This window comes from Rhinoderma darwinii, chromosome 8, assembly GCF_050947455.1.
Source record: "Rhinoderma darwinii isolate aRhiDar2 chromosome 8, aRhiDar2.hap1, whole genome shotgun sequence".
NCBI lineage: Eukaryota > Metazoa > Chordata > Amphibia > Anura > Rhinodermatidae > Rhinoderma > Rhinoderma darwinii.
Genome location: NC_134694.1, coordinates 88,549,505 through 88,566,309, shown reverse-complemented (window position 1 = coordinate 88,566,309; position 16,805 = coordinate 88,549,505). Strand labels below are relative to the sequence as shown.

General features: G+C 37.3%; 1 protein-coding gene across 1 annotated transcript in view; it reads left to right on the top strand.

Moving 5' to 3' along the window:
• The window catches only part of AFF2 (ALF transcription elongation factor 2), a 413,486-nt gene that overhangs the window by 231,977 nt on the left and 164,704 nt on the right, over window positions 1-16,805 (top strand). Inside the window, exon 4 of the mRNA XM_075835883.1 lies at window positions 13,386-13,430. Within this exon, the coding sequence (XP_075691998.1) occupies window positions 13,386-13,430 (45 nt within the window). The remainder of the gene's footprint in view (window positions 1-13,385; window positions 13,431-16,805) is intronic.

Below are 16,805 nucleotides of genomic sequence, written 5' to 3'. Positions count from 1 at the left end.
GGGACTGGAAAATTACTTGTTTTTTTACCTTTGTGAGATATCTCAGCCCTTTCTGAGGGTTAAAGGGACAGGGTGAAATTAATTTGGTCCTTTCATTGCCACTTTAGGGGCCCATTTAGTGTGGGCAGTTTTGTCCCTAGGATAGCTTTGATCAAGCATTTTAGAGATGTCCTAATATTAAGGAAGTGTGTCCTGCTTACAGATTCCCTTTAAGAACATCTAGCTACTTCTGAGCACATCGTGTACTGTAAATGAGTAAATTAGGCAGAATTGCGTTTTAAAGTTACATGATGGACGATATAAAGCAATAAAATAACGGTTTCTGAAAGTGGTTACAGATAAAATATTAATCTTTTTTTAAGAGAGTGCATCTGCTTTTCCAGTGTTTAATGTTCCGTCAAGTGTTTCTGATCTCTGAATATAGAATTTTATCTTCCTGGTGTCATATGGAGAAATACTATAAAGTATAAACATCTTTAGTTGAAAAGATGCCAAGCCTCGACCTGCAGAGAATGGCAGCTCCACAAAGTAAATGAGTGAATACTGTTTAGCATCAACAGAGCTCTTTAGCCATAAAGAATTGTCTCTGCCAACATTTCAAACCATTGCAATTGATTTCAGCTGGAAACCAGAATATGACTTTGTGCCCTGGGCTGCCAAAAGAACTTTGGAGGAAAATGCTAAAGTAAGTTGAACTTTGAATTATAATTTCAAGGACTGTGTAGCGATACGGATTAATGCTTTAGCGCTGAATTTCAGAGGCTTTCTGATGCATCTACAGAGATAAAATATGTCTAGGCTGACAGCTCCAAAGGTCAATAGTAAAAGAAAATCAGGTGTCTATGCTGTGAAAGAGCTGTGGTGGAAAGGGAAACTATTCATCTGTGTATGTGTACAGTAGGAAAAACGTTTTAAAAAAAAAATATATATATAGATAGATAGATAGATATACATATATATATATATATATATATATATATATATATATATATATATAGGAAGTCCACCGTCCAGCAGCACCAGCTTTAAAGATATAGATGGGTGCACGCCCTTGGAACCCGATCACAGTTCCATATCCAGTAAACATCCAATAATAGGCAGCACTCCAATGTCAAGGTGAAAAAATAGCTTTTATAGCCCTCGTGCGACGTTTCGGCTCTGTGCAATGAGCCTTTCTCAAGCATACATATATATAGATATATATAGATATCTACATATATATATATATATCTATATATATATATCTATATATATGTAGATATATATAGATAGATATCTATATATATATCTATATATATATATAATTTTGTAGATAGATAGATAGATAGATAGATAGATAGATAGATAGATAGATAGATAGATAGATAGATAGATAGATAGATAGATAGATAGATAGATAGATAGATAGATAGATAGATAGATTACGTGTGTTTTTGTCCTTTGGTGAACATATACTTTTATATCAACTGATATACAGCAACTGCATATACAGCAATACGCTAATATGCTTCTATTATCAGGATCACAACTTTTACAAGTGGCTATTATAAAAAAAATTGTGATTATAAATATAAACGTTAAATAAAAAAATATATTAAATTCCCAATAGCTGCCCAAAACACGGAATATTTTTTAATAAAAAGGAAAAAATAACCAAACAATCATATAGATGGTACGGTGTCCTCCAGTCAGATACTCAAACTAAAGAAAAAGCATTTTCACATATTTATGTAGCGAGTAACAACTCTGAATATTTTTTAACAAGCAGGAACTATCGTATAATTGTTATAATACAGTCACTGTGTTTGGCTAAAGGACTTGCAGGGCAATGCTGCGAAATGTAATTTCTCAGTCAGTGTTCTGACATATTATACTGCTCCTGTTCATGAATGGACACAATATGATAATAGATGTTTAGATAATTGGTATTTGTGCAATTTCCTAATATACAAGCAAAGGCTATCTAAAAGTAAGATTATAGCTTAACTCCATGGAGACGCAGCCAATTTTATTTTTTTCAATATGATTTTTTTCTTCCCACCTTTCCGCCACAACTTTTGATTCCAGCTGTCGCAGTGAGATGCCTGCTAACATACACCCGACACTCTCTGAGTATACTTACCCTTGGAAGCTGACACGTACAGTTATGTAACATGTTGCCAAGGTGTTGAAAAGCAAGGCATGTTATTGAAATTGTTCTCTTTAAGAGTGGGAACATTCACATGCAGGTGGGGGTGGTCTTAGAGTGGTCTAGGTCCTCGAGCACTAAAGGTAATGGGCCGCTTACCAACCACTATAGCCATGACACATTTGTTTTTTCAGTTTGCATCTCCAAGCGGGGCCCCTCTGGCTATGGACTCTCAGGCACAGCCTTAATGTCCCAAACTGTAAGCCCTCCCCCACAGTGTAAAGCTAGGACTACTAAAAAAGATAGCGGCCTGTAATCTGCTGATAGTATGGAAATTTAAGCTCACTGTAAAATCTGAACATTTCCACTCAAAATGGCACTTTCACACGGCAGTATTTTGCATCAGTATTTGTAAGCTAAAACCAGGAGTGCGTCCATAAGGCTCTGTTCACATCTACTTTGCAGGCTTCGTTATGGGCCTCCATCGCAGATCCGGCCGAAATTACCAGAAACAAATCTGGTAAAACCATGGATACCCCGATGAAAAGCCGTCTGAACCCATTAAAGTCAATGGGTTCTGTCGGCTGCCGGTGGTGTCTGTGGTGCAATGGAACCGTTGCTTCTGGTATGCCCTTATTCTGCTCCTCTGATGGAACAGAACAATGGAATGACCTGACACAGGTGTGAACCAAGCCTAACATGACGGAGGCACAAATATGTCCATTAACCCCTGCCCTCATTTACACGTACATGCACGTCGTGGGATGTGCATGTACGTGACATGATCGCGTGGGGATAGAAGTTGTGTCCGCACGATCAACGTGGGAGCCCGTCGCTGACTGACAGCTGGGCTCCCACTGCAATGGCTGAGATTGAAGAAACCTTCAATATCTGACGTTTAACCCTCTTAATTGCCACAGCATTTAAATGTTTTGACAGAAGGAGGGGGCTTCCTCTGACAACTATCAGCGGCCCACGAACGAATCAACAGCTGCCGACGGGTTGCCGTGCCAGAGGCATGGCCCAATAGATTGCCTGTCAGTTTTACACTGACAGGCAAAAACGCTTTGGTATACCAAAGCATTATATCTGCAATCGGAATATCGCAGTGTGAAGTCCCCTAGTGGGACTAAAAAAGAAAAATTAAAACAGTTAAATAAAGTTTATAAAATAATAAGAAAAGGTGAACAGAAAAATAAAATAAAACAATTTTTTTTCCATAAAAAAAGGGGTTTTATTTAATAAAAGTGTAAAAAAAAAACATAAAGATACACATATGTGGTATTGCCGCAATCGTAATGACACAAAAAATGAAGTTAACACATTAATTAAATCTCACGGTGAACGCCGTAGAAAAAAAATCGCAAAAAACAACGGCACATTTTTTTTTCTCCTTTCCCCCCTAAAAACTTATAATAAAAGTTAATCAATAAGTCCAACATAGTAGCATTGAAAATTACACCAATGCTGTGTTAGCTGTTTTTTTCACTTCCCTGCCCCAAATAAAGTTAATAAAAGTTAATCAATATAATATATGCACCCAAAAGTGGTGCCATTGAAAAGTACAACTCGTCCCACAAAATTCAAGCCCTCATACAGCTATGTAGACAGAAAAATAAAAAAGTTCTAACTTTTGGAATGCAAAAGAGAAAAGAATGCTCGGTCATTAAGGCCAAAATAGGCCCGGTCGTTAAGTGGTTTTTCTTTGTGTAGGTTCTAGTCCTGGTTTGGGCTTACAAATACGGATGCGAAATACGGACCAACATAATGATGTGTGAAAGTGGCCTGAATGTAACGACTGCAATGCAATGAAATACCCAACACTTGTAAATATAGAACTCCTAATGAAGGGTTATGTTTCAGTGCCCAGCAAGATGGGTTCTTATCTTTAGATGCTGACCCCCTCTAATTGGTTGATACAGTTAAGCTAATAAGGTGGGTTTCTTGGGCAACGCCAGCAAGGATCATAAAAACAAGTCCATGTATGTCAATGATACAGTTGGTATCAGTTGTGATATCTTTTTTAAGATTTATTTTGTTTATATCCTTTAAAAAACATGTAAAAAATGTATTTTATAGGCTATGAACACCTTTGAGGGCTTTTAAAAAATAAAAATAAATGGATAAGTCAGGTCGTTTAGTGTAACTTTGTAATTAGTATTTATTAAAAAAATCTTTTTACTTTTGGAGATACAGCTGTTCTGTATTCTCTATCCCGCGGACCTGACAGGTTGAGTCTGTGACATGCAGGATCCACCTGTAATCGATAACATCTAAGTTCATAACTTAGATGTGATCGATTACAGGTGGATCCTGCGTGTCAGAGAGACGCAGGCCCCTTTGTCATTGAACCCGTGAGGTCCACAGGACTGACGGATTTAGTGTAAAGCGAACTATGCAGCTGCTCGGTATAGAGAATACAGAACAGCTGTATCTCCAAAAGTAAAACAAATTTTCAATAGAGACTAATTACAAAGTTACACTAAACACACTGACTAATCTATTTCTTTAAAAAATAAATAAAGAAAAAATACCCTCAAGGGTGTTCATAGCCTTTAAAACTAGATGACAAGAGATTATACCTAATGAATTTAACCACGATTCATCGATCCATTGCCATATGTATAAAATTAAGACATTTTGGCCCCAAGCTTCTTTTATGGCATGTTCACACTGGCATTCTTTCTGTATGTATGTATGTATATATATATATATATATATATATATATATATAGACATATCTATCTATATCTATCTATATATATATATATATATATATATATATATAGATATATACAAAGTCCAGCAGCACCAGCAGCGTGTGGGTGCAAGCTCAGAGGGACAGACCAAGTCCCAAATACACAGGAATCCACAAAATGAGCAGCAACTCCAATATTGAGGGTGAAAAAAGTGCCAAAAATGCTTGTATGAATCTTGCCTAAATAGCAGCAAGTAGCAGAGTGGGCTGTATTATTTATCATGGTAAAAAACATTCTAATGGTAATTGAGATTTTTAAGAGCTTCCTATATGGCTTGACTCTTGGGCGGTCGACCACTGTATGGCCAGCTTCAGACAGACGGCGTTTTGTACTTCTTTTACCAGGAGCTATTGCTTTATTCTAATTTGCATATAAATATGATTACCATAAACTGGATCTCTTGCCTCTTGTTATCATTTTCAGTATATATTCACTGTGATCACATTGCCGAGCTTTACATGACGCCACATGCTGTGTAGTGTAGAGATTAATTGCCATTCGGTTCAGCATCATAAACCACAGAGCTCTGCATGTTATCCTCAATTTTCCATTTACAATGCAATATAAGAACAGTTTACTTACTTTGAGGGCACATACTGAAAACACGTTTTTTATGGACTACCCAATGTTAAGCCCTGTTAGCTTTTGCGTTTGACAACCTTAATGCAAAGCTGAAAGTTTCCATTCATCAGATATGCCAAATATATAGGAATTTGTGGTTTGCTCTTAGGCTTTAATTTTATTGGTTGCTGTGGAAATTTGGCTGTCATAAAGAGATCTCCTTCCTACTGCTGAAGACCTCCTTCCTACTGTGTTAAAAAAAAAAAGATAATTCTAACGATAAGCATCGAGGACAGTCGGAAATCTACACCTGTGAAATATAGGGTGACAGACGTCATGGTGGTGCGGATTGTACGTGTCACTAGCAGGAGTGACATAGAAGCTATTACTCATTAAAATAGCTGTTTTAAAATGTACAACCCCCTTTTTTTTATTTTTTTTAATCAAACCACCAGTATAATAGATTTACATAATTTTTCAAATATGCTTGACATTGTTTCATGTCTTTGGCGCAGATCACTTTTCCTCTGACTCTGCACACAAATGCTTGTAAAAATCTAAGCTGCCTTTTTCAGCCACTAGGGGGCCGATTTATATAAAGCATCCATTGACTTCAATAGGATCCAAATACCTACTGCACCTAGTGGCAACTGTTCTATTTGGTTGGATTTTATGAGTGAATTCTGAGTGGGTGAACATACAGGCCAAATGCACACGATGCGTATTACGTGAGGATTTGCCAGAATTTCATCTACACGTTGCAATTTTATTCTGCACGTAAATTGACCTACGGTGTGTATTTTAAAATCTGCAGCCTGTCAATTTATCTTGCGTTTTGCTTGCGAATTGTAGCTGACTCGTTTAAAAAAAAATGCACCAAAATCCTCAGCATAAAACTGTACCCATTTCCACATTAAAATGTAAAAACCGCACCTAAAAATAAGGTGTGGATATTACCTGCAGAATTACCTGCATTTACTTGCGGTTTTAATTTGGATTTTCTGCACCAAATTCTGTAATGTGTGCATATAGCCTTAATGAGGGAGGACTGACGGAGTAAAGGAGTATGATAAGTGCAGAAAGAGGGATTATTTTGTAATAAGATATATAACCTGGACTCCGAGCTTGTATATTTTACCTACTCTGATATATTGTAAAAATAAAATGTGAAACAATCTTTGCCTAGAAAGGATAGAATTCTAACAAACTCTATGAGAAGAGTAAAGGGGGTTTTACACTGGCCGATTATCGCGCAGACGAGTGTTCGTATAACGCTCGTTGACAATAATTGCCCTGTGTAAACAGGGCAGCGATCAGCAGATGAAAGAGCAAACGCTCGATCATCTTCTGATCGTATTGTTTTAAAAAAGTAAAATATTATCATTCTCGGCAGCACCCCCCCCCCTGTGTAAACAGGGAGATGCGCTGCCGACATGATGATAATGTATGAGGACGAGCAATCGGAATAACGACCGCTCGTCCCCATCCATAGCTCCGTGTGACCAGAGCAAACGAGCACCAATCGGCATTCACTGCACCGGCCGATTGTCGGCCAGTGTAAAAGGCCCTTTAGGTTTGTACAAGTTATCAGCCCCTGGATGCAAACAAGGATATCCCAATTCACAGACATTAAACAGAGATCTTAAAAATGTGAGTTATTTGATTCGTTTTCTACAGGCATTCCCCAAACATTTTAGGTGCACTGATACTGTCAGTGTCTTAGGAGTCCTAGCAGATTTGTTGTGCTGGCATTGTATTTATTAATCAGATAGCTCAGGTCCGTGGCAGAGAGGGGCATGCTACAAAGGGATAGAAAACAGTAAATGTATAAACATTTGTTTTAAATAAAACATGATTATCAGCAGTTTACTTCTGTGGCTGCAATCTCTAGAGTCCCCCTGGAATATCTCTTTGTATCTGTATCCTACAGTATCTACACCCATGCATAGTCTTCCGTTCCCTCTTACAATCCATTTAGCTCGTTTTCAGCATTAGGGACATGTTGAAATGCAAAAAGGAGAAAAACATCAGCACTGAACTTGTCTTGGAAGTTTTAATATGTAAAATATGTAAATGTCTGTTCTCTCTAGATCAACTAATTATTTCAGATATTCACAATGAATATTTTAAGATGTAAATTCTGTTATTCAGTTAGAGTTCGTCTATTGACCCATGGGAATTGTGGTTGGTTTGTCTTGTAAACAGCTTTATGGAGAGTGGACAACAGCAGGTGGAATGAATTGATAAGAGCGATTGGATTTTTAGTAAGGCATAAGCCCCCTCCACAACATGTCAGTTATTATCACACTTTGACATCTAGCCTCCTTCATTTCATTCAGTCTTAGGCTAGATTCACATGTCCGAGTGCAAACTCGGATGTGAAAAACTGCAGTTTTTCACGTCCGAGTTGCACCCGTGTGGGACCAGTTTTCACGGATCCCTCATAGACTTGACATGTCCTATTTTTCCACTGACCCTTCACACGGTCCATTAAAACGGCCCCAATGAAATACATGCGTCCATGTTACGGCATTGTTTTAACGTATACTACGGTCGTGGGAATAAACCCTGAGACTAAAAGCCGCAATGAAGTAGAAACCAATGTGAATGACTATATTAGAACTATATATATTAAATATAATAACTTATCATTCAAGCACAGACATGTTCCTTTAGTATAGCATCTAATAGTTCACAAATTGTCATAGACCGCCATTTCTCAAAGTCCATTTTTTTTTAGAGGTTCTTCATTTGCTAGTAAATTCTATATACTTTCCCGCCTATGTGATAATCCAGGTTATTTGATAATCTGACAAATATCAGATCCCATCACTGGTAGATTAAATAAATATTTCTGTTTCTCTAAAATGATTTTCACCGTTCTTGATAGTAAAGTAGAATCTGCTCCAGTGCCATATAAACACATTTATTCTCAATACAATCATAGATTATGAGGAAATTGCCGGACTAAAACATTAATGACCTATCCTCAGGATAGATCATCAACTTTTAATCGGTGAGGATCAACCAACAGGACCATCTCCAATCATCAAAACGAAGGGCTGTCATACACTTTCAATGGCACAAAGGCTCATACATATGTGCAGCCCCTTTTTCTGATAATTGTTGGGGGTGCTAAGTGTCAGACCCCTACCAATCAAACATTTATTATAGTGTCTAGGGAAAGGCCTTCAGTGTTTTAGTCCCGAATAACACCTTTTAATCTGAAGGGCATAGCCCCAAAAATGAATAATAATAATAATAAAAAAATGAAAAAAAAAACAACAACGCTATAATCTGTATTGTAAAGTCTTTTGGATGCTGTTACAGGTTTAGAGTTGCTGTCATTATTAAACTGCTTAGTTATGCAGGTTTATATTTCCAGAATCTTTGTTCTCTCTCTCGCCTGCTCTACCAGTAAAATGATGTATTCACTGTAGTTGTGGCATTCTGTTAATGAACCAGGAGGAATCAGGATGAGCAATATTACAGGTCCTTCTCCAATATGACAATATGGGAAACTGTGTTGCAGTGGCATTCTGGGAAAAGATATATGGTAAGATGACAGCATTTTTAAATAGATCACATGGCTACCAATGAAAGGCAATGGTCCATCTGGGGCTGCAATTTATGGGACTTACTATTCAACTATAATCGGTCACCTAAAACTGTAAAGATATTATATTGAGCTCATGTTATGCTATTTAAATAGGTGGCTTTATTTATATAACTTTTTGTACAATAATTAATTATTATAATTGATAAAAAAGCAATGACTCACATTAAATATAATAACACATTAAAAAAAAAATCTTGGAAAATTTATGGACGGCATTTGCTTCGGCATAACTGCTCATTAATTTAGGCCTTACACATTACTTATGAGTTTCAATTTTAGTGTTTTAACTAGTTTCATTTTATTTCTCATTAGCCGCTGGATTTAGCTCTAGTGGAGATGCACAATTAATTAATAAAGCTTTGAAAGCCAAAGAAAATGAGCTACTTCCAACAATCATTTCTTTTCAGCAATGAGATACTTTAAGACTAAAAAGAATGTTTAGCTAAGATATCCTTTGATTTAATGAAATAAAAATAACCCAACTTGAAACAACTGTCCTCTATTTGGCAAATTAGCATTCATTTACAAAGTCTTTGGGAGTTTGTTAAAACATTAAATTTTATATTGATCGAGACGTACAGCAGGGGCCCGGAGTATTACAGGCACAATCGTGCGGCCATTGCCCACTGCATCCGGTATGGTTTCACATGTGGCCGTTGCTACGTGGGACCATACCCTAATGTTCTGACTATGAGGCCTCTTGTACATGACTGTATTAAAGCTCTGTACAACTTATGAGTTGTACAGAACCATAATATGAAACCCATCGAAGACTATAGGGCCTTACAGTACCTCCATAAGGCTCAGATTTTCTACAAAGGCATACAGAGGTTTTTCTGTTAGATTCCATTTAAATCCGACTGATAAAAAATTATGCCATGATTGGATGCCGTAGGTAGGGAGGTATTCTCCTCTACAACCATTGCTTCTAGAAGAGAATATCTCCGTAATTCTGTACCGTATAGATCACCATACGATGGAATGGAGTGTCTAGTGCTCCATATACAGGCTACGCACTCTCTCTGCTGTGTTCATGATGCAGAAGATTCACATTTTAGATTGTGCTAAAATATATGAGACTAACAGCCTCAACAAATTACTATTGTTGATGTTTGCTCCAAAGACATTGTAGTATGTTATAATATTTCATGTGTGAGTATACAGTATAACAATTGGCCTATATACAGATGTAGCAGTGTTGAATTTGTCTTTTTACTGACGCTCCATTGTTTATCCGTCATGATAACTCCCTCAGATTGTTAAACTAGTTTACTTTTGGCCCTATAAAAAAAATCGCATAAAACACATTGTGATATCACAGCTAGAGATGAGCTAATCTTTTTGTTTCAGATTTCAGCCATTCGTATAATTCAACAAATTGGTGCTCATTTTATAACTAACATAAAAAAAATATAAGAATAGAAATGCCTTGAAAACCTCCACGAAAAAAGCATAAAAATGCATAAAAATGTTGTGTAGAAAACCAGCCTAACAGTGCTTGTATGGTTTAGAAACCCTTTAAAATGTGAGACAGTTTTGGATTCAAATATTGGGAGGTATGGATGCTTACTTTTATCTTCATAACTGTCCACACCAAGTATGAGTATAAGTGTGAATTAAAAAAAAGTAGCTCCTTACATGGCTGACTTAGCAGTGTTCGCTAAAACGTAGTGGCAGAAGTGTCTGTGTTGTGCCGCTAAGTTTCTGGCTATCCTCGAGGAGCTGAGCAAGTGGTGTACGGGCCCATAGACTTTCTACTGAACCCGCACACCACTTGCTCGGCTTTCCTCGGACGGTGTATAGGCTCAATAGAAAGTCTATGTGTCCGTCCACCACATGCTCAGCTTTCCAAGAGTGCCGATCAAGAGTGCTTCTGCCGCTTCCTGTAAGCGATTGGTGGGGTCTCGGTGCTCGGACCCCCACCAATCAAAACTTCTGACATGTCACTATGACACGTCAAAAGGTTTTTGAAATTTTAGTTACCTTTTAAAATGTAAGACAATTTTGGATTCAAATATTAGGAGGCATGCATGCTTACTTTGGTCTTTATAACTGTCCACACTAAGTATGAGTATGTGTGAGAATAAAAAAAAGGATCTCGCTATGTGGCTGAATTATATGCCAATTGTCAGTCCATCTGTGGTCTTCAGTAACAGTCGTTCTAATGCCTCTGAAACATATATTTGCATGTGAAGGGTACACTGTCGAACTGTTGTATATTGGGCCCAACAAACTATATGATTAAGATGGGCCATCAGCTTTAGAGAGCAATTATACTGTATGTTCACTATTTATTGCACTGTAAACTGTTTTATTTCTATTTCTCACGCAGGTAAAAAAAACAAAAACAGAAAACCATAATAGCTTTATTGCAAAATAACCATAAAAGTGGTAACCCCCATCATCAATGTATTTGCCCTTGGGTTTGTCTATGTTGAACCTCATGGGTCTTGTTGTGGCTGGCTCTCATCGCTGTGTCACAACCTCGAACCACCAGAGTATTCTCTTGTTTTCCTCTGGGCAATGGTAACCTGGGAGGGTATGTGAAAATGCTGACTGGGTAGTTAGCCACCAGCATATTGTTCTAATTTAATATTTTAGCAATATCGCGAACGTATAGGAAATTACATTTGTCATGCATAAACTCATGAGGCCTACAGACAGCAGTATTATAAAATGGGATATATGAGACATTTTGGTTATTTTGCATAAGTCAGGTTGATGGTACAGTATTTAGGCAAATAAAAGCAACCGCGAGGATGACTCACATGCTTCTATCTCACTATCATGATTAAAAAATATAGTATTGTTCATAACAACATTTCCTGTAAAAAATGAAATCGTTTTCCCGACATGCTTTTGTATTGGGAAGTTACAGTGTGTTCTTGGCTTACATTACGATACTTCTTTGTGTAGAGATTTATTATGTAAACGATGATTGCTAAGCTGCCATGGATTTAAGATTAGCCAAATTCCAAATATTGGACAAGGTTCGAATAAGTCAGATATACCTACATGGTTTGATAAGTCTTAAAACAGTCAATAAAAATGTAATTTCCTATTGACCTGCAGAATAGGGATTTCACTATGCAGTAGCTTTCCTCTATTATCTTAATAGACATGGTCAGGGGCAAAAACTAGCACATTTCCTCTTTTTTTATATTATTTTATGTGTATTTGAATGTATTTAATGATGCTTGTGTACAGTCCTGTCCTTTTAGAAAAAGTAAGATGGACATTTTCCTCTCTCTCTGCATTAACCCTTGCATTCAGGAGTTCTGTTCCCAAGTCTGCCATGAATGATCAAAAACAGGAACAGAATCCAGTTTAGGGGAGAAGGGATACATTTGCCAAAACTTCCTTTGAGAATGTTCTCCTTCGCCCTTGTGCGGGGTTTTAGCCCCATTTTTTATTATTTAGGACAAATGGGAGAACAGAACTCCCAAACTAAAGGGTACAGGCATCTGGAAAGAATAGGTAGAAACAGGATATGTCAGAATGAGCTCCCACTCCTATCAAAGACTTCTTGGTAAATACTCTCTACAAGTACAGAGTTGCCTAGGCTGTGTATGAATGAGATAGGGATGGCACCTTGCAAAAAGTAGAGATGTCTTAGTGCAGATTGAGCGTTGTCAACTGCTATATTGCAGAAATGCTTCTGCCCCCAATGTTTCACTTTTTGTTTGGCTAGTGATGTTTTATAAACCAAAAACAAGAAGACCATTGAGACATCACATTTGTTCTATCTGAAAAACGCCATGATTGTTTTGTTTGACATTTGCAGTTTATATGAGTTCTGCTTAGGCTTCGTTGACATCTGTATTAGGGCTCAGTTCTGGCATTCCGACATAGCGGCCCATCAGAACGGAACCCTGACTGAAACAAACAGTAACCATAGGTTTACGTTTGCATCACCATTGATTTGAATGGTGATGGATCCGGTGCAAATGTTTTCAGTTTGTCTCAGTTGTGCAAGGGTTTCGTCGTTTTGACGGACTGAATAGCGTAGTCGACTATGGTTTTGCTTCTGTCAAAACAACAGAACCATTGCAAAACTGAGACAAACCGAATCCATTTGCACCGGATCTGTCACCATTGAAATGAATGGTGATGCAAACGGAAACCATTGGCTTCCGTTTGTTTCAGTCAGAGTTCCGTTCTGACGGGAAGCTCAGACAGAACACCAGAACGGAGCCCTGACACAGATGTGAACGAAGCCTTATACTGACATATTTGTATTGTTATATTGAATTCATTCAGTTCTTGGAGGTTTTTTTTTATTGTCGGTTACTCATAATATGAATATTTCTTTACACAGGTGGGTCTTCCAAATGATCCAAGTTGTGTTGAAGAAATTCTACGGGTGAGTTTGAAAGTTTACAATAAATGGTGACTTTGAACAACTTTAATTGTGGGACAGACTCGTCCACTGATTATTTACAGCATTTATACCGATTTCTAATAGTACATAAAACATGGCGAAAAAATGTCGACCTAACAGGAGCCGCACTTGTAGTATGTCTCAGAATTCAATAACGCAAGAAAAAGTGGCTATAACCTGAATAATTGTTTCTGACTCTGTACTCCTACTTGTTACTTCAAGGTTTCTTGTCACAGACTCTGGTGTCAACCGGGAATGTGCTCGTCTGAGCAATGGGATTTTCTAAATATAATAAAACTTATATGTCGGGAACAAGTTTCTGCTGAAAGCACTTTCTTCATGTCTTTCATGCTCATTTCAAGTGGCAAAAGACACACACTTGTAATTGATGTCAAGGAATTTCTGTTTTAGTCTGTAATGCTCCTGCCCTTAGACCTTCTATAAGTATAGACATAAATCATTGTGACATGCCGGATATTATATAGCTATACAGAATTGGAATATACATGTATGTATCTATTTATGAAATAATACTGAAGTTTAAAGAAGGGCAAATGTACAGTATTTACCTGGTTCGAGTCTTGATGACATGTAGATTGTTCTCTGATCTATTGGGAGAACCAATTGGACATGTTTGTAATTCTGAAAGTAAATCTCCACCTTATATCAAAATGTTATTTAAAGAAGACCTGTCACCTTTCCTAACATGTCTGTTTTAGTAAATAATTGTAATCCCCATGAAATTACAATTCTGTAACATCTTTTCTTATAACTTTGCCGTTCCTCTTTTACTCCTCTTAGAAATGTGTCTTTACACAGATTTATAATGTCCAATCAGAGCTGACAGTGAGACTGTGAAGGGACACACCCCTTTGAGAAGGGAATGGTAACACACAGTTGTCAATGTATTCATGAATTTCTAGGCGGAATAACAGAGGAATCGCACAATGCAGAGTTCAAAGAAAATATGTTCCAGAATTGTCAATTAATTGAAAATACAAGTATTTTACTAAAAATAGACATGTAAAGAGAGATAATTATATACATTAATATATCTCTATAGTGGTCAGAGCTCTGTTTTTCTGAAACATAGCTCCAAATCCCCTGCACAGAATTCGAGTTATATGATTAAATGATGTCTGCCTTCAGTCACTACTGTACTTTCGCAGTGAGTATGTCGTAAAATTTATTTTTATCCAGCATGAACAGGACCCTCTATTCTGGATTATTGGACTTTTTATGTAGAGTTACACAACCTCCAGGAAAACACCCAAAATACCAACATAAATATTGTATTATCATCAATCATGTTGATTCAAAACTCTTGTAATTGTTCACCTCTAGCCAGTCCGAATAAGATTTCAGATTATTCTGTACTGTACTTCTTTGGGAGGAATAAAATCTAGACTAGCAGGTAGAGTTTACATGTAAAGAATCAACCATAAGGCTTATGAGCCAAAAGCTTTCCAACATTACGGTTTCCTCATTTCACAGGACAGGATCAGAACCAAGCATTGACACTAAATACTATATATGATATGCGCCAGAGGTGAATTTTTAAGCCTTTTAATATACTGGTGTTTCCTTATGTGGCATAGGGGCTTTAGAACCCCCCATAGCTATGCCCCAGGCTTATGCACTGAGCCGATATATGGCGTGTTCAGCTAACCTTACAGAATGTGTGGTGCTTTCCTTTGCTCCATTACTTACAATCTTCATTGATTTACATTTTTTTCAGGGAAATTACTACTCAAGATTTCCTCTAATCTTGTTAACTAGCCCACAGGGCTTCATTGTCGGAGACTGATTTCCCACATTTATGCAGAGCGGAGACTAACAGCAAAGTGCTTGCCCCGATGTCCTACCATATGCAATAAACCAGCACTATGGACTCTGATTATATGAAGTGGGGAGCAATGTATCCTCTAAACTTCATCTTCCAAAATGATATATTTTTTCTCTTTACTTTAGTTTTATTTGATTTCCTTTAACCAATAAACATGCACAGTGCAGTAGCTCTGAAAGGGTTATTATATCACCCGGGTAGAAGACCTTTAAATTAAAGTTCCAATTAACTGTGCGATCAGAGTCATCTTTTCTCGTGTCCTGCCAGCTAGCTGCAATAACCCTGCACTCTATAAATATATATCAACGGCCAAAAATGCCCTTGACAGTTGAAATTACATGTGAAATTTCCATTTTTGTGTGCCGTTTAAAGCACTAATGGATTTAATCATCCCCATCTCTATCGGATGTGACTATTTCATGTAACACAATTAGCAGGTAGAGACCTTTATTTGCTCCTCCATCATTTTTCCGGTAAAATAGAATCTGACATTAAGGGAGATGTTACATTTTATTCTAGTAAGGGTAATATGAAAGGTAAGCTGTCCATTGAGGTTACACGTTCACTCAGTAGCTGAAAAGCATTTGAAATATTTTCATATGGATTCTAAGGGGTGGACGGCATGCAGAAGGGCGGCTAGAAAGTTGCCTACATGATGTGAATATACAATCGTAATAAAGACGTCACTGGGAAATTGAGTAACAAGCTAAAAAGCCTAGTGAATCATGTGGACCTGTCTAATGGAAGAACACCGGAAGAGATGATGTCAAACAGTCGTAACTTAGCAACCTGGCATTAGGCTGTCAAAAGACGTAGCGTGTGAAGGCACTTTTAAAGAGCCTAGTAAATAAATTAACTTTGTATTTTTTAAGAATATGACAAGAGCAAAATAAAAGCAACAGAAAAATTGGATATGTTCTTAAGCTTTGTTATTTACGGTTGGAAAATATAGACTTTTAAAGCTGGCACAGGTTGCCCATTTATGCACTCTTCTGTCAGCTGTCCGTGAAATGCTTGGCATGAAATATTAGCCGTGGTGAAGGAAACCTATAGTTTATCTGAAATGTGTTAGCATTTAGATTTCTTGTCTGCAAACACATTTTTGAACCACAGTAGCATTTATTGTTGGAACAGTCTTTGTTACTAAGCCGTTTGTCAATAATAGTAATAACACAGAGATGAAGTTGGTGAAAATGGCTGCCACTCACATGTCAGAGTCCGGGAGAGTGCCGGCTATTAAGTGTTTGAAGACAATATAATAGACAAGGTGATGTTCGTTTTATTTAGACAGTAAACATTACAGATGTCCTTTCATATATTTTACACAGTGCTAGTGGTTTAGCACATGTCTATTGTTGAAGCCCTAATCATGCCGTGTGAAAATTGCCCCGCTTTTTACTATCTGCTTCTTCATATATAAGATAGAGAAAAAAGAAAAATTGGAAAAAAGTCATAAACAGGCAATCTGTATTTCTAGAGCGAAAATGAAAGCCTATTCTTGTACGAGATTT